General features: G+C 37.2%; 1 protein-coding gene across 4 annotated transcripts in view; it reads right to left on the reverse strand.

The window, feature by feature from the left end:
• The window catches only part of ATP13A3 (ATPase 13A3), a 53,605-nt gene that overhangs the window by 20,090 nt on the left and 7,094 nt on the right, over window positions 1-26,421 (reverse strand). For 3 of the 4 annotated variants that reach the window (XM_083868764.1, XM_083868761.1, XM_083868762.1), the window contains exons 3-12: window positions 12,999-13,092; window positions 11,108-11,281; window positions 10,437-10,607; window positions 10,056-10,126; window positions 6,564-6,644; window positions 5,784-5,853; window positions 5,067-5,201; window positions 4,212-4,284; window positions 3,310-3,441; window positions 2,113-2,292 (exon numbers count right to left, since the gene is read on the reverse strand). In XM_083868764.1, coding sequence (XP_083724890.1) covers window positions 2,113-2,292; window positions 3,310-3,441; window positions 4,212-4,284; window positions 5,067-5,201; window positions 5,784-5,853; window positions 6,564-6,644; window positions 10,056-10,126; window positions 10,437-10,607; window positions 11,108-11,281; window positions 12,999-13,092 — 1,181 coding nt within the window. Of the gene's footprint in view, window positions 1-2,112; window positions 2,293-3,309; window positions 3,442-4,211; window positions 4,285-5,066; window positions 5,202-5,783; window positions 5,854-6,563; window positions 6,645-10,055; window positions 10,127-10,436; window positions 10,608-11,107; window positions 11,282-12,998; window positions 13,093-21,345; window positions 21,372-26,421 lie in introns of those variants that run through there. The other variant, XM_083868763.1, reaches the window with a different exon arrangement.

Genomic DNA, 26,421 nt, shown 5'->3' on the forward strand with positions numbered 1-26,421 from the left:
AGCTTCTCAGTCTGCAAAGCTTCACAGCAAAGGCTGAGCCCTCCACCTGGACTTTTGGCATATAGGATGCTACCAAAACAGAGCAACTATAGCATCGCTCTCAAAGTGGATGAGCTCATCACAAGATGAAAAGCCATGAAACTTCCAGGCTTTGAATTTGCTACTGCAGAATATGAACCATGGGCCTGTTCAGAGAAGTTAACCATGTCTGTATGTATTTAGCAATGAATGCTTTGTAATTCAACATAGTGGTCAACAAAAAAATCAGAACTACTTTCTATTTTTTTTCCATGGTTTTGCAGAAGTCCTGTAGCTATACAGGATAGACATCAGGGTAAAACCATAAATGAAAACCTCATGGGGTGTCTTTAGAACACACTGAACATACAGATAACTTTAGGGGACAGTTCTGCTCTCTGAAGCAAAAGAACCAGTTTTGAATTCTTTTCAATTACAAATAGGAGCCATAATGACATCCATCAGCTGAGTTTTAGGAGGAAAGAAATTAATACATTTTATGTTTATTTCAGCTGTAACATAAAACATGTTAAAGGCTTAACTTGAAGAATACTGTGAGTACAATACCAGCAGATCAATCTTATATCCTGGTTTATGACAAGATTAGGACTACATACCTTTGCACACAACCATACTGAGTTCTATTCTCTTAGATATTTAAAGGACTAGATTTTTATGTACCTTCAGATTGTGGCATTTCCCTCCCTTATATAAAGGGATTTTTACTTGTACCTCACTGTGTGAGAATTACTTTAGTTCTTACTATCAGACATTTTAGGAGCAAGAAGCTGCAAGTGCTGTGACATCTATCCTGTTCTGTGGAGAGGGAAATTCCCTCTTGCCTAAGAACTGTTCCTGTGACAGGAAGAACATAGAATTCTGCATCACTTTGCTTCTCTCTATACATAGCCACAGCAGGAAAACAACATTTGTCCATACATAAACCTGAATAAAGCCCAAAGAGCTGAATTCATCCTGTTTACAACAGGAGCTAACTCGGACCTGCCATGGGCAAAGAACATTTTACAAACACGACTTCCAATGTAAGGGCAGTAAGACTCAGCATGTTGGGAGCAATTGCAATGCTCTTACAAAGAGTTACAGACCACAGTATGAGACTTCAAAACAAAAAGTACTGTCCCTCCTGCAGAGCAGAAGCAACACACCTTCAGCAGTTCATTTCTGTTGCTGCATGGGCTCACCTTGCTCACCATACACACCAGCTGGACACATGAGATTTATATAAGAAACAAAAGATTTATATAAGAAACAAAACAAGTTGAGATGGATATTCTTAAAGGGCAGACATGTTCAAGGGAAGGAAAATATCTCTTTGAAAGAAAAGACTAATAAAAGCCTCAAGAAAGAGAATAAAACCAAAAATTAGAACTTTTACTGCTAAAGCAGACTAACAGAAGGTGAAAAGAACACACCAGAGTAAAAAGCAGCGAATTAGGATGAAGTTATTTGTTGGAAAACTTGATTTAAGTAGCAGTCTAGTCAATGCAGTCCAATTTCTTCTATCTAATTCTATTGTACCTTGGATTATAGCTTACATTCGTTTATTTTGTGGTAATTTTCTTAGGATGATCCTTGTAAAGCAGAATCCCACAATTGTATCAGCTTGTGCAATTGGTTTTCATAGAATATCTGTATTATTTAACCCCAGATCTCTAACATATGAATTAGCATTTTTGTAGATAGATCAAACTAATTTTTAAACTAAATGGTATGCACTTTGAAATAACTATAGGTAAAGAAAAACATGTGGCATTGTGAATGACTGCTAAAATGAGCTGGTCCCCACTACCCACCCAAGCATTTTCCAAGAGGCCCATGCAGTTTGACCAACACACTACAAAAAACATGAAAACATATTCAAGTAAGTTTTAAACTGATGCTGAAGACTGATTCACTTTCTTGCTTGCCAACTGTTAATCTTCAGACGATCACCTAGTTTTATTATTGTTTTAAGACTTTTATCAAGCTATTTGGGGTATATTCCTCTACCCAAGCTTACCAGTATCAGCCAGTTGACACACACCTACAAAAAGAAGTAGTAAATTAACAAGGAATAAACTTAACAATCAATACCTGTTCTCACCACCAGGGCTTTGACCAACTCTCCAGTGTAGAACCGGGTCTGAATGACGTTGGTTCCACAGAACAGCGTGTGCCGCTTGTGCACTTCAGGACTGTAGATCTCATCCCCCACTGCTTTTGGATATTCCGAAGGATTTGGCAGATTAATCTTTGTGACAGGAACACTTTCACCTTAAAGGGAAAAAAGTCTCTAAGCAAGATCAGAGAAGAACAGACACTTCTTTCATTCACAGCTACGAGTAGAATAATATCATCTCACTTCACCAGTGCACAGGCAGACTGATGGCAGTAATCTTCCTTTCACCATGTTATTAGGTAGTCTCTCACCTATTAGCCTCAGCTCAGCAGATTCCTTACCCAAATGCTATTCAACTCTATTCCTTACAGAGCTTTTCTGCCCCTTACTTCAAGTTACATAGATGTAAAACATAGTTCATCAAAAAAAAAAAAAAAAAAAACAGGACAAGTTTCCTTCTCTTGCTGAAAAGCATCACCCCCATCTTTACTTAGAAAAACTAGAAGCTGAAGAAAATTATTCTCAGCTCTTTTGGTGACTGACTGCACTCAAGCTAGGGCTGCAATCAATTTTTATCAGTTGCTAGCAGCAGCAAGAGGATCAGTATATTCAGAAAAACTGAACATGATAGAACACACAATCCCTGAACTACAATTTTCTAAAGGCTGTCAATTTGGACAGATTATCCAGGGAATAACAAAAAGTCTGTCCTAGTCACTGAAGCTGTCCTTTAAATACATCAGATCCCTGGTTTTCAGTCTACGCAGCATATTACTTGAGATAATAATTTGTGGTTTTAAATACAGTAGAACATTCTCCTCACTACCTTCAGTTTTGGAAGAAGCTAAAAAAGTTTGGGCAAAATTTTTCTGAAGAAGCAGGCTTCAAAACTCCATATGCACTGAGAACACTAAGTCAAGAGGCAGGAAGACAAACTATCAAGAAGAAAACTTGATAACAAGAAACCATCACTCATTTTTGGGCGTTTCCAAGCACTATCAGCTGTTGCAGATAAGCAGGACACAAGTACACAAGTACTTCAGAATATGTCTAATTGCAAGAACATACACATTTCAAACAAAATAAACATATCTACTTCTGCTAAAACATACTGCAAGTAAACAGGCACTAAACTAATACTTTTAAGCATGCAGGACTGTGTATCAATTTACCTGTAAGCATACTTTCATTTACAATGCAAGTACCACTGAGCAGTACTGCATCACAGGGCATAATTGTCCCATTGGATGGAATCAACATGGTATCTCCAGGCACGAGGTCAGTGGAAAGGATTTCTTCTATTTCTGAATATTAGAACACAAACAAATTTACTTGAAAATACCCACCCTCTATAAAACTTGATAAAGATCCTCACATCCAAGATTCCAGGTGGTGACAAATACAACTATTAATAAAATGAAGTAAGACTTCATTTTATTAATGACATGAAGAGATTTTAATAATATATAGAAAAAGCCACTGATAAACCCCAATTCCACCACAGACTAAATTCCAGAGCACATGGATAGAGTGCATCATGACAAATGAAAGAAATCAAGCTTATACAAAAGATGTTAACAATTAGCTGCAGTGTAGCTTCAGTATAAAGACATAAGCCCAACACAAATGTATGTCTTAAAAAAATACCATGTATCACAATCTTTTGGACATCACATCTTTAACTGCTAGGGTATCCAAATGAGGGGAAGTTCAGAAATCATTCTGCAGCCTTTGTTGGGTAATAAATTGTTATGGAGACCCAACGCATGCACATCTTTAAGTCAGGAAAGAAACTAGACTATTACTTAAGTTGAATGGTAGAGAATGAAAAACAGCAATAGGACAGGCATCTAATCTAGAACAAACCTGATACTCACTGAAAATGCCATCTAGAAGGTTAACCCTGAACACATTACACTATCTAAATCCCACTCTGAACTTCTTTTCCCATGCAATTTTGCTAGGAATGCAAGTATTTCAAGCCGATCAAAGAAAGAACAGATGCAGACCTACTTTGCACTCACACTTCATGAGCAATTTAATTTCAACCTTCCAGGCCACCTGTGAAATTTACCTTGGTTTCCTCTGCAGACAGAAACCCTTACAATGCTGTGAGCTGCTACCATGTCGTGTAACATAACATATTGCTGCAAAGGAGAGAAAAGTTCATTATTCAAAAGCACAGCTTGTCTTCTTCAAAAGGCACATTCTAGAGCAGAAGTGATGAGATTCTCTCTTTTAACAACAAAACACTACTCAAAACATTATCTTGAACATAATTTAGAAAACTTATGGGCAAATAAAGTTTGAGTGCATCAATCTGTACAGGCTCCTATTTTTAACAGCATCCTGGAAGCAAATATACACTGTCATGCAAAATCTTATAAAATCATTTGGTCATTAGCATACAAAAGTAAAAGCTGCAGTAGTTGTATGAACTTGAATAAAGGTAGAAGTTGCTTGGGGCGGGTTGTGTCTGGTCTGAATTCAAAGATTGCAATTTAAGGATAATTACTACTTTGATTTCTATCAGCTAAGTCTACAGAGAAAACTGAATCATCAGTTTAACAACCCATATATGCTTCACTGGTGCTCAGTTCTGTAGAGCTTTTTCAAACAAGGAAACAATGCAAGAGAGAATCACTACTGTCAATAAAACATGGTACATAAACTTGTGTCTGGGTTTTATTTAAGCAAGGCAATGTTTCTGTTATCTGAGGCCAGCCTATAGATTCATCAGCATGGAAAGTCTGCAAAGGTCTCGAAGAAAACTACAAATCCAAATTCTTCAGCTCAAAGAGGAAAAACTCATAATAATATTCTACCTGTGTAAGTCTGAAAAGTTCTTAAAGATTTGTAAGCAATTTCACAACAAAATAAGGCAATCAGTAAAAAGTCAAAAAGATGCATCCATTTTCTTTGAACTTACCTTTCTAATGGTGTAGAGTGAGCTAACAATGGATATTACAGACATAATCACAATTGCTAATGCATAGTAGTGATACTCATCAGTGATCCACAATATCACACTGAACAACTGGAAAATGTAAAAAGGGTTGAGAACCTAGAAGAGTGACAGAACATTCAAGTTACACCAAAAGGTCACATGGGTTCTCCATTAGAACAAAGCTGAAATTATCCTCCTCCAGGGAGAAGACAGTTTTGGTTCTTTATAGATAATTTTTGTTTGGTTTGCCAAAATGATCCTTTTTTTCCACTACCTCCCCAGCCCCTCAAAAGCACAGCTCTCACTCAAATAATACACAAATATAGACTTTGAAGACTGCATGCACTTTAACCCATACCTCAAAACAAGGTAATGGGAAAATCTGATGCACCTTAAGTGATAATTCTTAAAGGAATTGGAATGTTATTTCCTATATATTCCTAATAAAGAATTCTGACATGTTTTTGAAGGTCCTTACTAAGGCACCAGGCTATGAACTCTGGAGAGCTTATAGCTGAGGCCTCTCTTTGATCTTTAGCTCTAAGGAGAGTTGAAGAGCTCAAAAAAAATGTCCATATGATTTTGTTTTACAATGTTGGGCTCTAGGGGAAGGTTTCCAACAGTCTATAGTCATTACACTAGAAACAACTTTCAATGATTTACCTGTTTTCCTTTAATTTGTTAAAGAAAAGATTTTACCTCCTTAACCAGAAGCTTAAAAATGGAAGGCACTTTCACAGCAATTTCATTTACTCCATAGAATGCTTTTCTGCATTAAAAAAAGAAAAGAAAAAAAAAAAGTTAAGATTTTTATTAGGAGTCTTACTGATGTCAAAGTAATTCCACTAATCCGATAAAGTATAACATGTCCATAAATCTGTGACTCTCTTCTTATTTATCAGTTTCAAAAAGTGCTTTTCAGAAAACATTTACCTAGTGAGATGTTTCAATACAAAGATAATTATTTTATACTTGAATTTAAACTGTACCTTATTTTTTAGATTCTTTCATAACAAGATTTCTCTGTAAGTCGTATGAGTCCAATGTTATTAAATATGTCATTCTGAAAGCCAGTATGTGAGTCTCATTAACTTAAGCTTAAACAAGTGTTAAGTCTTACCCAGCAGTACAACACTGCTTTCAAGGTCCTGTATCTTAGTTTTATTGTTAGAAAGGCAAATCGTGAAAGAAGGAGCAAGAAACCAACCTCTGATGGGATCAGAGCTGGTTAAATGACAGTGACATGAATAAGCTCTTAAAATGACCTGAGGGGAAAGGCTTTTATATTAGAAAGAGACACAAATTATCAGAAGATGAATTGCTAAGCAAGTAGATGCTCCCATATTTTAACCTGTATGAAGGTCTCATTTTCAAAAAATCAGACACTGATCACTCAATTGTCTTCTGGGCTTTTTAACATTCTGACCATAGGTAATGAAACATAAACGATTCTTCCCTCAAATACTACTGCAATATTACCTGTAATCATGCATTCCCTTTGTAAGTCCTGTGCTGTGTTCATTATGAATTGTAGAGCAGAAGGTAGTTTCATCTAGACCTCTAAAATAAAGGAAAAATCAATGAGTTATTTAAGAAATCTGATATTTAAAATTAAGTCCTCAGTGACTCAAAAGAGCTAGGTCTTTGCCAAGAGCTATACACTGTTCTATAAACAACAAAATCTATGGACTTATGTGTTCTTAGCTGGTTTTGTCACAACTGCAAATACCAATGACACATTAAAAGCAATCTTCTTAATATACCTTACTCTGTAGGATAGCCATACCTATTCCAATCAAAATGGAGACACCTAAAAATGAAGTAGAATACTAGCATAACTAGTATCCCAAGGCCTCTAAAAAGTGAGCACATTTTATAAAACATTATATGAAATCAATGTGGATTAAGATCTCCTCAAGTTATCTTCATTTGACTCTAAGTAGTAATGGAAGTATTTTAGAAATAATTATTAATCAATGCATTCAACAAATCTATACCACAGCTATTTTGCATCATCTTACTATCACAATGTTATTGATGACTAGGAAAAATACATTCTACATTTTCAGTTCTTTCTTATCACCAGAAGACTCATTTTCACAGGACTTCTCCACATGCTGTGAAAGCCAATGGTGTGCTTTAGGAAATCTGCAAATATGCATAAACACCTAAAATTGTTATGTTTACAGTTATGGGACTCTGCTAACTACCAAACTCAGTAAATCAGATGTATGCTGCCCAATATTCAGGCATCTTCTCACTGACATTCTTTGGATGCAAAGGAAAATATCACCTTCCAAAAGGCTTTCACAGATGCCATGAAAATGTCAAAACCAGCATAATTCCACACAAATGTTTTTTACATTGGATATATATTAAGTTATCTATCAAAAAAGATTCAGAGTTGTCCCAGTGGAAAAAAGAAAAAACCCAAGTCTTTATTGTGCATATTTAGTAAAAATTACTTCCATTCCCTAGAACACAGGGAAAGCTTTAAATATCCTCACTACTGCAAGGCCTAGGATCACATCTCCACCAACCGCTTGTACAAGAACAGAAGATCAAAATTGTGTTAACCTGGCCCTAGGTTTAAAACGTTTCTCTAAACATTTTTAAGTTCAAAGATTTTAAAAATACTATTTTAGATTAAAAAATACACAAAACTCTGTTAATAGTTGTATCTGTCCTCCCACTCTATCATGAATAACTTTTCTTTTCCTGTAGGAAAAGAAATGTAACAGTGGATTTAAGGAGGGCCTCTAAATTAAAGTGCGCTATATGCAAATATGTATACCTATGTGTTCAATGTCCATGCAAAGACAGAGCTGTTAGCACAATGTTCTCTGCTTTTTACACTACTGCTACAGACTGAATTCCCAGGGCATTAAAAAGAAAAAAATAAACCCTGTGTGCAGAGTTATTATATAAAGCACTCATCAACCCACTCAGAAATTCAGTTGACAGCAGCTAAAACAAAACAGACATCCAAGGTCAGAGTTGCATCCTCTTTGGCTTTGTGACCAAGTCTGACTTAGTCCAAGAACAATTACACTTGCATTTCCTGTGTTTAAAACAGTGATCTTAATATTATGGTAATATAAAAAGAACAATGATATGAAACTCAAGCTCTCATAACTGAATTAGTTGCCCAAGAAATCTTAATTTGCCCCCCTTCTGTGTTATGCTAAGTCTTTCATTATGTGATCAAACCACTCTGAGAACTTGCATAATGGGCAGCCCAAAGTGAATGCTCTTCATGATGCAGTACTGTGCTTAGATCACAACCACGCTACCTGCTTTAAAAGTTTTACTATAAAAACCTCTGTCTCACAGACTGTCTCTTTATAAATATTAACTTTATTCTCTACCACGTTATTAGGTAATATCAATTTTTGGTTATACACATAAACGGAAGAGCAGAATAAGAAAACTTATCTTGGAGAAGGACAAATCTTTCAAGACTTCTTTTCAGAGTATTTATCATTCACAAGCTCAGATATTATTTTGCACATGGTATCTAGTACTTCACTACATGACCATACACGACCATACACTTTAGAGAAAAGTTATAACAAACTAGCATTTTTATCTGACCTTGTGGAAAAGTGACTTAGTGCTCTAACAGTATCCAATATGTCTCAGATCCAGTTCCTTCTCCTCTTTATTATTCAATAGCTAAATAATCCTGTCCAGCTCAGCTACTGTACCTGACTAAACAAGTGGCCAGGCTCAGTCATGGCTAATACATCAAACAAATGAAAGTTTGGCTTATCAGCAAGAATGTGATTGAATAAATGCCCACATAACTTCACAGGCATATCTGAGATTTTTCCAGGGCTTATAAACCGGCTGAGTTATCACAAAAACATCAAAAGGCACAGTCAAATAGCCACAAATGCCAAGTTTCAAGTCACTGCTTTAATACTAAGGAACAACATTTTTTTCTAAACACATGGAGTCATATGATCTTTTTTTTCCAATACCTGTCCTTAACATACAAGCGTAGTTTCTTAATCTCATCTGTGGGAACTATTCCCTTTAAACAGTTTAAATTAGGAGCACTACAGGCATGAAAACAGGAACCTGCAATGCAAAATAATGAGTGTCACTACCTGCACAACTGTAATTCATGGGAGACTTAACACAAAAATGTATAGAAAGCTTTTAACTATTTACTCCTGAACTGAGACATTCCAGATGACAACTGCTCAGTTTTGTAACTGCTTGTGTTATAATAATTTCTAAAAACTGTTTTCATTGCTGATAACTTTCCATATTATTTGGACACACTTTTTCTGGAAAAAAAATATCTTCACATGATGGTTCAATGCAGTGAACACTGATTTAAGTTTAAAAGACATTGTATTTCTGACCTGAATTTATTATTTTAACGGGCAGTTGCCAAAATTGGAGAAGCTTGTGCTCATTTAACTTGTGGCACTATGAGAAGGCCTTATCACAAAGAAAAACTTTGTTCTTCAACCCTAACATCATGTAACAGTTCTGCTGGATAGAGGAAAATACAGTGCATCACAAGCTCGTGCTGCCCATTAAAAGACATTTTTTATCAGTGCAATAGAAATGTTTCTGTTACTAAAGAGTAACAGAAGATGGATCAGATCCAGTTCAGCTGCACTAAAACGTAGAAACAAACCTACACAAAGAGGAGCAAAAAAGGTATTTGGTGAATTCCTCTTCTTCCTAGAGACTCCTTTTAGGTCTAGCTAAACAACACAAAGCCCATCACCCTACACAAATCACACTTGATAAAGGCAGATTAAACAAACCCTCCCTTCCAAACTGCACCAAGTTAAAATCTCCCTGCCCTCACCATGGTTCAAATAAAGACTCAATGAGCTAAAACATCTGGTCAGAAAATAACACAAATTTTCAGCCTGCTCTTAGGCATGCTATTTTATCTTTTTCGAAATGCAGTTCGAAGCACAACACATAAGGAAAAAGTACTCTTACCGTACAACATCAAAACTTTGAACTGAATCGTTCCAAAAATACTTCACACTGTGATGCGTGAAATAACGAATCTGTAAGGGCAAAAAAACATAGATGTTAAACTGGTACCACTTAACACACCTTTTCTGACTGACTTTAATCTGAGAGGTGACAGAATGTGAATTTAGAGAAGCTTCACTAAAAAATTAATACCTTTCTTTCAACATAAGCTTTCCACAATTTCCAGTAACAGGTTATTGAGGAGATTTCTGTTCGCCCAAAGAATGAGTTAGCCTTTCAAACAAAAGTAGTAGCTGACACGTGCTGCGCTGTGTGTGTTTATTCTCAATAGTACTTGAGCTACTTGAGAATTAGCCAGCATAGTATTGCTAGTTTACTTACAGGCAAATACTTTTTCAAATCATTTTTATTCTCTTCTGCAGCAGATTCAGAGAAATGAACAGCATGGCCATTTGAAACCTTGTGCACGATAGGCTGAGGATTCTGTAAAGGATTGGCTTCCAAGGAAGGCATAATGCGAACCTTTGCGCAAAACCATATCTTGAATTCATCCTTAAAAAGAGGGGGAAAAATGAGTTTGCTGAAAGAGCATTTAAACAGTGTTTTACTACAACAGCTGTAGCAAAATCACAGATCATAGATTAGCAGAGCCCAAAAGGAGTTATAGAACATATCTCCAAGTTAGTATCAGCTACCTTAAGAATAATTTTCTTTCCATAATTCTAAAAGCATATTTTTGCACTTGGGTCAGCAGTTACACCTTACTTCAAAAAATGCATCTGCTGAACAAGGGAGGGGAAATCATGTTTCAACTTATACGAACAAGGTATTTGTTCTGTAACTGTTGATGACAATAGCATTCATGTATTTGATTCCCACTGCAAACACCTGTCAGTCTTCCCACAGAGGCAGCAAAGCTACACACAGTCCCCAGGAGCACCGTTCTGCACTGCTGTAACACAATATGTCTACACTGCAAGGCAAGGATTGGTGTATTCTAGCAAGCAGAAGGAACTGCAAATGGGGAGAAGCACATCCCCCTGTTCACTCACAGTTGTTCTCAGCAGAACCACCTCACAGTCTTTAAGCGTCGTCCTTTTGCACGTTGCTTTCACACGCCACTGGGGCATCCAGTAGAGGAGGAGGAGCAGAAAGCCACCAGAACAGATCACTCCTACAGTAACTAGCACCAACTTCCAGCGACACAGATCATAGCCATAGATCTCCTGCATGGAAGCAGAAACAAGTAATGATGACTTTCTTAATTACTGTGGCTCGGGATGCCGACATTAATTTTTCATAATGGGTAGTATTTAAAGCAAATGAAATTTCAAAGCCATTTCCTCTTTCTTCTTCTCTAGAGGAAGGAAAGATTTGAAACACTTAATACACGATGGAGGCAAAAAGGAACATTGTTTTGCTTTGTCAGAAATATAAATATCAATAAAAGCAGGACAGAGGCAGATCATCCACACTGTGTAAAACATTTCATTGCAAGACTGTCTCCTCTCTGCACTGCTCCCCAGGGACTGAGGCTGCAACACAACCTGCCTTAACTCTCAGTGAAAAACAACATTTTTGACCATGACATATCACAGGTCAGCTGAACACTTAAGAGCAAAAGTGTGTGGTTTTGTCAAATTCTGATTGTATAACACAGCATTTGATTAGTTAGCATTCACAGTTATGAATTATTACTGCAGGCTGAACTTTATACATTCTTAAAAAGGCCCTAAATATATCAAACATCACTTTTTAGTACAGAACTTTGCTTATTTCGCCTGTCATTTAACAAGAAATGCTACTTTACACACTCAGAGGTTCTGTAACTTGCACCAGTTACAAAAATCCTTCTCCCATGAAAAAAACTCCGAGTATTCAGTATGAAAGCACCAACTTAACTCAATGACAGCCAGGAACTGAAAATAATTTAGTGAATTACTGGACACTGTGTTACATTCCTGAGTTTCACATTACATCATTAGATTATATTTCCTGCAGTAAAAGGGCAATGTAGTTTCCCATTGAGTCCCACCCATTGTCCATATTGACATGAACTTCTTGGATTTTTTTTTTTTTACTTTTCATTAAGCAGTGCTAGAAATTGTTTAAACTCCTTTCTTAAGAAAAGGCTTTTCAAAAGTTTGTTTTGCCAGCTTCTCTGATGACAAAAAGCAGAAATAAAACCCATTCTCTCTTATCCCCAAAACACTCTTTAGCAATAAAATAGGAGAGTGAAGGACAGGGAGAACAGTTAATGCTTCTTTTGAGGACAAAATAAAACTATTTCCTAAAAAAAATAATTAATTTTAGTGATCAGGCCATAAGCATCTCCTGTTCTAAGACACATTTCCTTACTTTCTGTATTGGAGCTGTCTAGTGAAGAACTACTTTTCCTAGCAGTGTGCACAAGGACAGAACAAGAACTTCATTTCACAGAAACCTATCACTTTTTGAAACAAAAATCACTATATATATACCAAATGGACTAGAAAAGTCCCTATGTGGGCTAGAAATTGAAAAATTACCTGCTGGTATTTTCCTTGTCAAAGCTTACTGCTTACTTACATTATGAAGTATTAACCTGTTTTAAAATGCAACAAAGAATCTCCAGGATTTGGAGGGAAATGACCCAAATTAACCAAAGAACAAGAAAATAACAGTAATAAAAAAATCAAAACACAACTCACTTTGTTTCTATTTTCATATGTAAAAGTAGAAATGTTAAGCACCAAAATGTGTTATCTATTGGACTGACTTAACAAAAGCTTTCCTATTCCAAGACTAATTTCTTAATACCAAAAAATATTGCCAAGGATAATCTTATAAAATTGATTTAAACTGAGACAATCCGTTTCCCAATGTAATATACCCCCTTTAAACAGAAAAACCTGAAAATGTGTTTCTTCCATTGTACAAAAACAGATTAACAGAATTCATTACCATCTCATCTTCCTCTGCTTTATTGACATATTTCTTTTCTTCTTTCTCCATGTTTAGTACGATATGGAACTTCTCAACTTGAGATATGGAAGACCTTCAACAAGACAAGAATTAAAAACTGAAGCAACATTACTGATTTTACACCTAAGGTTTAGGTCAAGTTACTTTCAGTAAGTGCATACATAAAACACAACACTGACTAAATATTAGTATTTATCTTCAATTTGCACTGTTACTAGTTTCTAGAAGTAACTATCCAAGGAGGTCTATAAAGCTTTATGACTGAACATCAGGTGAATACAAGTGAAATACTGCAGAAACATAGGCTTTAAAAGAGGGGTTAGAAGGTTGTACCAATTTAACTTGGCTACATTCTACATACAGCAAGCAGTTTTTGATACATTCTACAAGCTTCCGTGATGGAAATGTAAATTATTCCTGGGGAAAAAAAAAGCTTAGAAGCAGGTCAATATTACACATTTGTATCACTCTACACATAATAGCTCCAATCAGATGCTTTCAGAAGTCAGGCTACCCTTCAAGAGGAAAGGCACAGTACCCCTGAGATCTACAGCTCTCATCTGAGCTGAAGAATAAATACATCCTTAAAAATGTTTAGTCCCCAGTTTATTATTTCTAAATCAAGACATGCTCTTTGGTGAGTCTTCCCCCTTCTTCCCAACTCCTCTACTATTCAGGTTGTATCAAAATCTCTCAGAGCTGCTGATCTTGAGAGGTGCGTTGAAGACAGATTACAATCACAATTTTCATGAATAAGAAAAGGCACGGAAAAAATACGTCACTGTCTACAAGATAAATGTTGTACACACAGATCCCTACTCCAAAAGGGGAGAACTACAAAGGCTACAGCATACTGTGAGGCTTATAAGCCTCACCACATAAACAAGTAAAATCAAAAGTACCATGTCAAAAAGCCAAATTTTTGAAATTAAAACTGCATCTAACCTTCATTTGGGCACCCCTGCAAATGTTAATTGTATGCAATTTATAATTAATGCACAGGAACAAACAACTACCACAATTAAAATCACTGAATAGCCAGTGCTCATCTGCCAAGACATAGATTAAATATGATTCTCTGCACTGACATGGTACAGCCTTCAATTTTATTTACTGCACACTCATAAATCTCTCTGAAGAAGCACTTACTGCCACAGCTTATAACCAGTCCTCAAGTATTAAGTCTCATGTCAAGTATTAAGTCCCACCACAAGCAGCTATTCTAACTGTCCTTTTTCAGGCTGTTATTAATATTAGGCAGCACAATAAGTACAATCACTATCAATTTCTCTGTCATTAACTCCCCAACATTTTCACAAACCGAATCACCAGACTCCAGGTCAGATCCTCTCCAAGGCAGTCCCTGGATCCATGCACTTACATTCACCAGCAATGCCAGCTTCAAAGGGCCCCTCCTCCCATCTCCTGCAGCTTATCCACAGCATCACATCTGCATGTGTTTTCTGCAACCTCCTGCAATCCCCTTCCCAGTTAACCCAATAAATGAAGCAGGAACCCAAGAGGAAAGGTTTCTTTTGCTACCCAAAACTGGATCTCCTGAGAAATCTATTCCCACTGCTGAATAAGGTCCTAATAGAAGAAACACATGCTCAAAGGAGAGGACAGCATCACAGCACAGAGCTGAGTCTCAGGTGAGAAGCAGCTCAGTACTTCATAAATTGAGTGCTTGATATAGTTGGCATATTGTTCTGAATATAAGGAATCTCACTTGGCAACAAGTGCCTCCTTTGATTGGAACATCAGCTCACACTTCCCTTGCCTTGTTAAGCTGAAAATTTTCTATTGCTATACTATAATTTTACTACAGATTTATTTGGAAATTATGCAATACAAGTCATTAAAGTTCCTAACCACACTTATGTTTAAATTGCCACTTTTCTTAACTAAGGAGCTTTCTGCCCTGGGAAAGATATAGATAATAAATAAAACCAGCTATAATCAGTCCTAAATCTACACAGGACTGCTAAGAAAGCTCCTGAGGACAATCTTTGAATTAATCACATCAAACAACTTTATGTACATCATACAAATCACATTTTCAATCAAGAAGTCATGCAGCCAGAAAAAGTTCTGTGTATTTACAGAATTACACTTCTAATAGAGTTCACAGCTCCAGGAAAGAATTATTAGGTTAATCATACTTGATTATAGAGCATAGTCTGCTCTTAAACAAACCCACACTTTCCCGCTATAATGTGCAGGAACATCAAAAAGGTGCCTGCAGGCAACTCTCCAACCTTGATGGATGTATCAAGCAGGAACTTGATACAGAAAAGCACAAGGCAGAAAAACAAATGCAAATAGCTCCCAGATCAATGGATCTCAACTGAGATTTCCATATGGCCGATATGTCAGCACAGGGACCTTACGGGACACCATGGCAGTATGAGAAGTGCAATTGCCTTCATTTAGGGTTGTTCCACTGCTGGGAAGGAACATCAGGTTGTGGGTCTGAAGAAGGATGAAAGGAAATCTCAGCACTAGCAATAATTCCTGTGATTCAGTAAGCTCTTTGAACAGCTGGGTAGAATCAGACAGGGAATACATGAGGAGAATTAGGAGGCTATTTCTGACTCACATCATTAGCTCCATCTGCATTATTTTATACAGACTCATTTACTGAACAACCTTCAACTAACACACATTCTCAACATGGCACATACTGCTGGTAATTTTCCATATTAAACTTCAATTCAAATCTCTACATTTAAAAAGCATTACAGAGATATTTTCTTTGTTGATGGGTCATGAAAATTATTCCTATTCTACAACAAAGAACTGCACTCTTCCCCTCTCATGTCCCTCCTGGCACACCATCAGCCCAAGCATGTCATCAAAAGTTCAAAGGGGTAAGTTCTGTGGTTTGTCTCCCAGTGCCCTGCTGAAAGCTGGGGTTGAACACCACCACCTGGACTTCCCAGGGCTGCCTCCTTTGGCGACTTCAGCCTGCTGGGTCAGACTGAAAAAATCTTACCAATTCAGAAGAGACTTTAGCAATCTGCATTTGAGTTTTATTTCCTTCCTTCTATAATATGACGGGGAATTAAACATTTCACTACTTTAAACTTTAAATTAAAGATTTAAATATAAACTTTGGACTTTTTAGACCATCAGAGAGCCTGACATTTTACTAGTACTCAAACTGAAGTGGAAATCCACTTGCAATAAACAATATGAATGTGGGAATATCCAAATATAATGTGCCTCTGATGCACATTACAGGCTGCTATTCAGCCTCTCTCTGGCCCTGGAGTGAATAGGCAGAGAAATTTTCCCCCTTTTAACAAACTGAAAATAGCAACTTTTTTAAGAAAGAAGACTTATAACCAATGGAAATGGTGGAAGTTACTATCACTCTACTCATAATTTGTAATTACTGAGTTGCTATTGTATAGCTAAGCATATTCTAGTCAGAGTAGTAGGAAGTAGCAAAAAGGATTGTAGAAGAAAATGCTGTTTGCCACTGAGATTAGGAAAATGAATTCGTTTGCAACATTTTGTAACAATGTAGGTATAAATTTAACACATAGTCTAGAGATCAGCTGAACAGTGTCTGAACTGTAAGTGCTTCTAAGAGCACACATTTGAGTCACAAGCTTAAACAGTAAATCTGCAACTTTGCAAATCACAGTATATCAAAATTAAGTTGAACAGCATTTCCAATTTGTTACTGTCCTGACGAGTGTGCAGCTGCAAGCAGGACAGCACCTGCAGCTTCAGACCGAAGTTGATACTATTTTGGAGCTAAAATAAATCACAAATTGCATCACTGAAAAAATTACAGCAGTGTACAGAGCTTAAAACTATATGCATCTCTCACAATGAAGAAAATGCTGCACTTTTTCTCAATTACTACAGCACTCCATATTTGTCCATCTATCCTGACTAAACAATCGGGATACCAAGCAATTGTACCAAAATATTTGTAAGTAAACATTTGTAGCAACAGTATAAAAGGGTGCAAGTGAAGTCATGGTGTATTTATTAAGGAAACTGTTCTAAAAGCACTAGGGCAAGTCTCCACCAGTACACCTGAAGAGTTCTGCAAGCCACACTTTTGAAGGACTACTGGCTCACCTCAAGCCAGTTTTCTAACAGCTGGCAAAATTAATAAACTACTTCAGTGCAAGTTTTACCCTGAGAGTTTAATTTTTGGAGTGGGAAGCAAAGACAATCTTCCCTCTGTTGGCCTCAACATTTGTCCTAATTCCACAATCCTTAAAAACTAAATAATACACACATTGCAGCCATCCATTTTTTTCTTCCAGTTTTTCAATATAACTGGAAGTTTCATAGCTTCGAGAGAAAATTTTCCAAGTCTGGACAAACTACAGCTCCAAAAGAAGAAATTTTTGATGTCTCCTGCAACCAGTGGGTAATTTAAACCCCAGATTTCTCAGATTAAAATTTAATTTTTAAAGCTGAAGTCTTTAATAAAATCCATGCATGGATAAACATAAAAAATTATCGAGTCATTACTTTTGCATATGCTCTTATCATGTCTTCTTAAAATATGTGAGTAAACTTATACATTTGTATCTTAAACACTCCCTACTTTATTCTTTTCAGATTTTAGTAAAAAGTCCTGTGATAACTAATAGTTTCTCTTACCAACAAGCAGTCCAGCAGCTGTCCTCTGCACTTGCTTTTGTTACCATGAGTTAGCGAGGCACTTCTTAATAACGGAGACCCTATCTACAAGGGAAGTCCTGACAAATGAACTATTTTGTCTAAAATCTAAAAAAAGTCTCCAAGGGCTTTTCAAACTGTTATCAAAAGATTAACATATCAAAGAAAATTTGGCACTGCTTGGAATGCTTTTTTTTTTCCCTCTTCCCTCCAGTGTGGCCGAACAATTGCAAGACTGTGGCCGGGCTGGCGCGGAGGCTGCGCTTCCAGGCATCAGCAGCCCGGTCCAGCTCCTTCTATTCAAACAACAAATGCCTCCCCAGGAGCCTGCAGACACTTGCAGGGCTATGCACAAGCCCTGATACTATCTGCCCAGCTAAAAGCATCTATGCTTCTGACCAAACCCTTCCTTGTATTTACAGCGGTTGTGAGTGAAGACAACATTCATTTTGAGGAGCTAAGGGCAGCAGGTCAGAAATGCACACATTTCTCCTTCTCAGCATTTTGCAGTTTATCACAGAGCAAATGAAGCAATCACACTCACAAGATCAGACGACCTTTATAGACTGAGTGCTACAAAGCTAAGAAAGTGAACTTTGTCACTATCTGAACATCACGGAAACAAGGTACTTCTCTGTACAAGACAAGGCTCAACCAGCTCTGCTTTGGTAAGAGCACAACAGGCAAACCAAGAGATGTAGCAAGGCAGACAGAAAAAGCAAGAGAGGCCAAACTCCAAATTCACCTCTGTGCAGATTAATACAAGTAAACCTTCCTCAGCACCCTATGCAATCATTCTCAATAAATAAATCAAACAAAGTAAACTAATACAGGAAGAAAATTAAGAACGAAAAAAACCTGACTGACCTGTCTAGAAAACAATCAAACACAATTCCTATTCCTGACATCTCAGCTATTTTCCTATCAAGTGACTTGCCTGGCTCTCCTGGGTCCAAACAGGCTACTAGAGGACTAAACTAGAACTTACTTACAACAAGTACATTCTCCACTAAGAGCCACCTTAGACCTCTTTTGTTAAAAGTCAAGTTTCTAAATAGCTCAATGTCATGAAAAGCCTTTCATATTTCCGAATAAAAAACACCTTGAAAGTCATCTTCAACTGTATTCCAACTAGCTGCCAAAACACAAGAAAAAGTGGGTGTTTGTTGCATCTTGAAAGCCAAACATTATTTAGTCACTCAGAAATTCAAAATTTCTCACTTCAGAGCCATACTTTCAACAATTTGCCCCAAGAAGAAATCAGCCCTACAAGGGAACAGACCTTACAAAGGCAATGTTAACCACTAGGGCTTATTCTTGTTACAGGACCATGAGATTCCCACATACTGAGATCAGTTATCAAACAGTCCATTTTTTCCAAACATTATAGTAAGAGTTTTTGGGATTCATGCAATAGGCCTAAAATAGGGGTAAAAGAATTGCTACACATAAACAAAACATCAGCTAATGCTCAATCTCTGCCATACCGGCAGCAATGGAATTAAAACTGATTAAATACTCAAACTGGAAGAGCCGTAACAGGCCAGGAAGAGGAATGAATGTATCTTCTAAGAAAATATTCCATCTGAAAATACATCCAACTTCTTAGGAAAGATGAAAACTCAGCCACAGTGATTGTTGACCATTAGCAGAAAAGGATGGCAGTCCATTTTCCTTGACACAAGGAAATAAATCCTTGATGCAAGGCTAAGAAGATGTAGGTATCAGGAAAAAAAAATATATATATACATAAAAAATACTTACAGGCACATTCTTCTCAAAAGGTATTTCATAACATGCTGCACATGTTCAAAATCAATTACCAAAAAAGCAAATTTGGACACAACATTTCCAGCTTGCAAGGGATGGAATTGAAATTTGTGCCCACAGTGGCTTGGACATAAGTCCTGTATTTACTTTCCAGTCTTTCTGCTTTACCTAAGATATCTTACTTTAGCATATATAAAAATAACATATTATTTCCTAAAATTTCTCCACTGGCAGCTTTTGAAACAGATGGGCAGAATCTGCAGCCACTGAGAATGAAAAAGGACCATTATAATACACTTGCAATTAAAAATCTTGAAATCTATTTAAACAGCTTTAAGGAAGTCCTGCTAAAATGCACCTTTATGACATCTAGTCACCAAACAGTCTATAATCAGGATTTATCATTAGTCTCTGTACCTCCTTAAAGGAGAGAGTTTCTAAGTTGTTCTTTTTGGATTCTCAGTCTCCAAGGAGCTTCTATACACAGGTACGCCTACACTCCACATTTCTGCTTCTCTGATTCTGCTTCACTGTTGCAGGTACCCAGGACCACAGCCATGGTGTGTGCCAGATGGATTTTGCCGCACCCTGGACTTGGAAGAATCCCTATGTCTGAGCTGCAGCACAGTCCCAGAGAGGTCTCACACCACCTGGCAAGCCTGATACCATGAGAGCCTCTCTGCCTGCCCCCAAAACATAAAACCCATGTCATTCAAAGAGCACCCTGAAACTCAAACAGATCCCTTTACAGGTGATACATGACCTAGCCAAAGGCCTGGGGCTATCACACTTTTGTGACCCTAAAAGCCAAAGGGTTATGACTTTAACTTCAATACACATTACCATGAGCTTACACATGTAATGCACTTGTAAAGCTTTCAGCATTATTTGAGCATACCTGTACTTTTACAAGTATGTGGTTTACAAACACAAGAGATACTCTACTTAAGAGGCAGCCTCACCCTAAGAAATGCACCTTAGAAAAATAGGAGTTGATGCAGTTTACATCTCTCCAATAAGTTGCAGCTGAACCCTTAAATACTAAGTTATCCACATAATGTACAGCAGATGCTTGGGTAAGACATACAAACTGAAGTAACTATGGAAGATCAAAAATCTTCAACTGCATTTTGAAAGGAGTTAAGGTTATAATTTGTACTACAAACAAAGCTTAACACTTTAGTCAACTAACCAAGCTCTAACAATAAGAATGACATAATAGTTTAATGAATACATGGAAATTTTACAAGTACACGAGCTAAATTTTAACAAAGCCCTCCACTCAATACCTATTTTATCACTTCCCATCTTAGGCTTTCTGTTATAATACAAGCTTTTGTTTCTGTGTTTAGGCTTAAGGAAGACCATTGTATCCAACAATCACCAAACCAAAATTGTATTTACATTTGTAGAGTGTATTCTTTGTAAAGTATACTTTTTGCAGGCTGTAATAGCAGTTGCAATGTTTATAGTAGAGTACAGGCTACATTAAGGAAAGATAATTCTACATCTAACAATAAACTCAGTATGTCAATTCATCATGATAACAAAGTACTATAACAAATATTACACTCAAAACTTACTTTCTAACCAGTCTTCAGGTCATTATTTTCAGACCACTTAGAAATTTGTTATTAATACAGAAGCAATGAAGAAGTTGAAGATACATTTGGAAGAGGATTTAGGAAAGCTGTTGGTCATCTCAAGAAACAATTAGTCAAGCATTTTACCACCTAACCTTCCCACCATCTCATTTCTCTTACTTCAAGCAGCAGTTATTCACATCAACGAAAATTTTAAACTGAAAAACCAAACACCAAAAATCACAATCACCCAAAGCTTGTTCCCGTTCTCAGGCTCACAGAAAGTGTTTACCCATTTCCTTTCAGATTTCTGGATCTCTTACCTAACTGCCATGAGGGAAAGACCTGCCCCACAGTCAGGGAATCCAACGAAGCAAACATTTATTTTGGATGCTTATTAGTTCTTTTGTCTCTTGGAAGAGTATACCAGACACTTGGGTTAGAATTCACAGACTATGTTTTGTTTGTTCTTAGAAGAGAAAGTTAAACTGTTCCAAATACCTTGGGCAAGGCATGGCGCCATTGCACCCAGCGTGAGTTCACAGCTGAGCACTGAGGCTGTTTCCAAAGAAACGTTCCTTTCTCACATGAGGCATGAACTTTACTCAGCCCTTCTATGTGATTAAATAACCAAGACTATTATGGTTAGATAATGGGGATGGCAAAGATGCCCCATCCCAGCACCAAGAGACCCACAGCCATTCCAGTGGAGAACTGGAGTCTGAAGACCCAGACCCAGCAACAATGGGTCCTTTCAAGGAAGCATTTCCCCTTAGGGGCTGTGCCAAGAGCCCAACCTTTCCTGTGTGGCTGCCGCCTTATTGTGCAATGTAGAGTATCTGCTTCCTGGGATATATTTGCTTTTGTAGTATGGATGCTCAATAAAAGGAGGCAATGACTTTTTTTCCTCTTCCTCTTAAATTCTTGGAAAATATTTTTGAGGTTAACATAAGAACATTTGAATCAAATTTCTCTTCATCTGCAAGGAGATCATCAAGCATGACTAGACTAACCACAAGAGATGAATGTTCCTCTAAAGTTTAGACATGGAATTTTTGTTTCCTCAGAAGCACATACAGTGGCATACAGCTATGACTACAGAAGTCACACTCATTGTAAGCAAGCAATTTGCTTTCACATCTTCCTTTCCCATCCTAACTATGACTTACTACCTTTCACTGCTTTCAGCCAAACATTCTCAGACAAAGCAGCAGTATTTCTTCAGTTTCCTGAAGTCAAAATGTTCAGCTATGTAACTACTAGAAGTATACAGCACAAGAGTATATTCCAGAATAACAGATACAGCACCAAATTGCACTAATTTCTAAAAATGTATTCTGTCAGAAAAATCTATATATTAAACCAGGAGTTTCTAGTGCTTACTGAAAGCACTATTTTTTATAATAGTCATAATAAATTGACACAAAGTCTGAAATATGTGGCACAGTCACTTAAATTAGATAAGAAACACTTCAAGGAAAAAGCTCTTGTGTGCAAACAACTTGTCAATCAATAGAAATAATGTGCACGACAGAAACTGTTAAAACTCTAAATATTATATAACACTAAATATTAATTTTAAAAGACTGTATAAAACAAGTTCAATTTAAGATGTCACATATGACAATTTGTTTTGCTCTCAAATTACAGTAACTGAAATAATTAACAGAAGAATCTACAAACAAGTTCCATTCCAAGATTGAACTGCTGTACAGGACAATTTTCTATGCACAGGAATTTATAGGACCTGACAGCTTAGCTCCTGAATATTATTAATTTACCCTTAGAACTACCATATGAGGCAAGATGAAAAACTCAAGGGGGAAAAGTTGCACTCTGCTTCCATGAAAAGAAGTTTGACAAAGACAAGAAGAGAACAGACATACAGGACTGTAACATTTAACTCCATGCCTGTAATGTAAACCTTGGCCCACATCCATCTAGCTACTATGTCCCAGTTATTCATAACAGTCCTACAAACCCAGAAAAGCTTCAGAGATTTAGTAAACACTTGTATTTTAGAGAAGGACTTTTACAATCCATGAAATTAAATTAACTCCCCACATCCTACTACAACACTTTTCATCATTGCCTTAAATAGCTCAATTTAAATGACACTGATCAATGTTTCTGTGCCCCTCAGGAATTACTTCCATAGCATCAGCAGTGGGAGACATTTCCTGCGTAATGGAAACAGACTCCAAAAATCTGACAAGGAATATCCCTTCAACTGCTGCAATCTTCTCAGTCCTAATGACCATCAGCAAAGACCTTGAGTCTTGCTTCTCTCCCATAAGTAATAGCTTTTGCTTATCAGTCTATTTTTAGTTAACTTTTATCCTGCGCACTTACTTTAAAGGAGAAATTCTGCCTTAACATATCTTGTATAGAGTACCATTTTTATCTCTGTTTGAAATACCTTTTTGAGAACTTTCTTTCCAGGCCTATAAAAATTTTTATAACGGTATTAAGAGATGTAACTGTATCCATTTTCTCTGCAGTGAGGAGGAAAGTTTCCTTAAAAGCAACACTGAAATGTTTCAAGCACGCGAAGTGTATCAAGGGAATGCTTTTTCCTCAAGCATTGACCTCACTAACTGAAATATCACCACTGTCTAGCCAAATATTAAGAAGTTGCCTCTTCCCAGATAGCTCTAGTCCAGATGCTCGACCCAGCTTTCTCCCTTCAGCCTTGCTTTTTCATAAATGTTAGGTGAAAACAGAGGTCAGCTTCCTAAAGCACCACTGAGGACTGCCACAATTTCACTTACATTAAATGCCCAAGTAGCTTTAACTCCATACCCTTTGTATCAGTGCCACAGAAGAACAGAAAGCCAGGTTGAAGGCTAATAGAGCAACAAAACAATGGGCCAGAAAGGTCAGATCAAACGTGCATTTCCCCTGCAGTCAAGGAGACAGCACAGAGTCACATAATGATGCTCCCCAGTACACAATCTCCAGTCCCAGGAACTTGCAGTTCAAGAGTTTCATGAGCCAAATACCCTATCATCTTATGGATTACCAAGTGGATTTTTCCTGAGGTTTTAGAAATTATTTTGTGGCACATTTTAAGCTTGCCAACATCCTGCAAAGAGAACTCCTGAATTCACAGAGAAGAATTCATTTTGCCCTTATTTCGACCCTCAATCTATTAGCTTTATGAACATGCACTTCAGTTTCTCCTTGGCTACAGCATTCAGAAAAGGAAACTGCCAAGCAGCTACTTAATCTGAATATAAGCAAATAATCAAAAATGTTTTGAAAAAGACTGATGCTCTGAACAATACCTTATTTCTGTGGGACATTAAGAAAGGAACCAACCACCAGTTACTATGTTTTTACTATCTTTCAGGCTGAGGTTATAGGTACCAAGCTCTTTTTCAAGGCTGTATATACTACCACACTTTGAAAATTAAAGAATGCTAACCTAGCTAAAATCGAAATTAGTATCCAAAGAATGAGGATGTTTTCTGATAGAGGGACACACTGATATAAAACACACTCTTTCAGGAATCCAGCAAAGGTAAGATAGGAGGACAGAGCATAACACCACACAGATGATTCACCATAAAATACTGCCCCACCATAAAATACTCCCCACAGTTCACAAACTGAGTAAACTCAACTGTCTGGGTATAGCTCAATGTCTACACTACCAAAAGTTACAGTCTTCAAAAGAAGTGAGCTTTACAAAAGGTGAACTACTTCCATTAAGCTAGGCTAACTAGAAGTATTTTCTGAGAGTGCACACCAAAATACTCTCTACCTAATACATTCTTCTACTGATAGCACCTCATCAGCCAGCACTACTCTCCTGACTATGAAGTTGCATGAGTTCTGCTACCACACCCACCAATGTTACATACAAGTGTTATCAGACTTCAGCCACACAGACAATTCTGGCTATTAAGATACTATTTCTTCACAGACATTTATGCCAGCACAGGATGACAGCAAGCAGGAAACTATACATTTGTTCCAAATGCAAGGTGCAGACTACACCAATCCAAAATACTTTACCCTGAAACCAGAGCCAAAGACTTCTATGATCTGTTCCAGCAATGGACTTATGTGGAACAGCATCTCCAGCAGAGACAGCCACTGTTTAACACACCAGACTGAAATGACCATGGGCTAAGAACTGGGGTAACAAATACTACCAAGCATAGCAGTACCAGCTTAAGGCATAAAAATTCTCCATAATAAATGCTCAGAATGCAGTTATACCAACAGTCTCCCTACTGAAAAAACCTTTCTCACTCTGGGGAAGGGATTTTGCTGGATAATGGAAAGCATAGCAGAAGGAAGAGTGCTATGAGAACAATTCCATTTGCACACTACTAAGGACTCTGTTAGGCTGACAAGACCATAAGGTATTCTTCTTTGTGCTCTCACCCTACAAAAGGCATGCTATTTGTTTGGTGAAATTTGTGCATTCCTACATTTTTGCCTGTTCATTATAAAGTTATTTCTGCTGGAGAAGACAACTTCATAAAAAACCGCAAATTATATTGTTAACAAAAATTAAAATTTGTAGATGAACTAAGGAAAATTAAAAAGTTAGGAGCACAAGTGGACTTTCAACCAACTTAGACTGCACAACAATGGTTTTCCAAGTGCTTCAGTTCACTCAGACACATTACATCTGCCTCTGCTCCAGGCACATGCCCTTCACCACAGGTTGATCTCACCCAAGCAGCAGAAAGCTGTCACAGCAGTACAACTGTAACAGAGCAGAAGCTCTGTTTAATCCATACACTGTTGGCATTTAAAGTCAGGCTGTCCAAACTGGACTCAACACCATTACTCCTCAGCACAACACAAGTCTTCAATATTGCCAATATTAAAGCTCAGTAGGCTGCCTCTAGCAATAAAGCATAGCTAAGTAATGTCAGGACTCTCTCTGAAAGCACTGCTTAAAGTTTTGAGGTTCTCATCAAATAGACAAACAGAAGACAGGGTTAATCTAAAGAATACACTTTGCAAGACTGCACATTTGACAGCCCTTTTATGTTTCTGTTTGAATTACCAGTTGGTCTGAAAAGAACTTTTTGCTGGCTTGTCAGATCTGGAGTACTGCTCTAGTGACAGAACACCACTTTCAGACAGCAGCACCCTCAGCCAAAGACTGCTCAAGCCAGTGGAACAACCCTTTGAATTTACTGGGCTTTGGATCAAGCCTTCACAACTTAGTGACAACAGTAGATATGTTAAGAATCCTCCATGCCCTTAAGATAAAAATAGATCCCCTGTCTGAGAAACAGAAGTAAGAAAGAATTATCCATCTGCTCAGAGAAAAAAATCTCTAGCCAACATTAACAGGACTTCTCAGGAAATGAACCTGTACTCAAAAGTTACACAGTTCAATAAATATTATTACAGGGTAAAGGTAAAGTCAG

Source organism: Zosterops lateralis (assembly GCF_965231275.1).
Source record: "Zosterops lateralis genome assembly, chromosome: 10".
Classification (NCBI taxonomy): Eukaryota; Metazoa; Chordata; class Aves; order Passeriformes; family Zosteropidae; genus Zosterops; species Zosterops lateralis.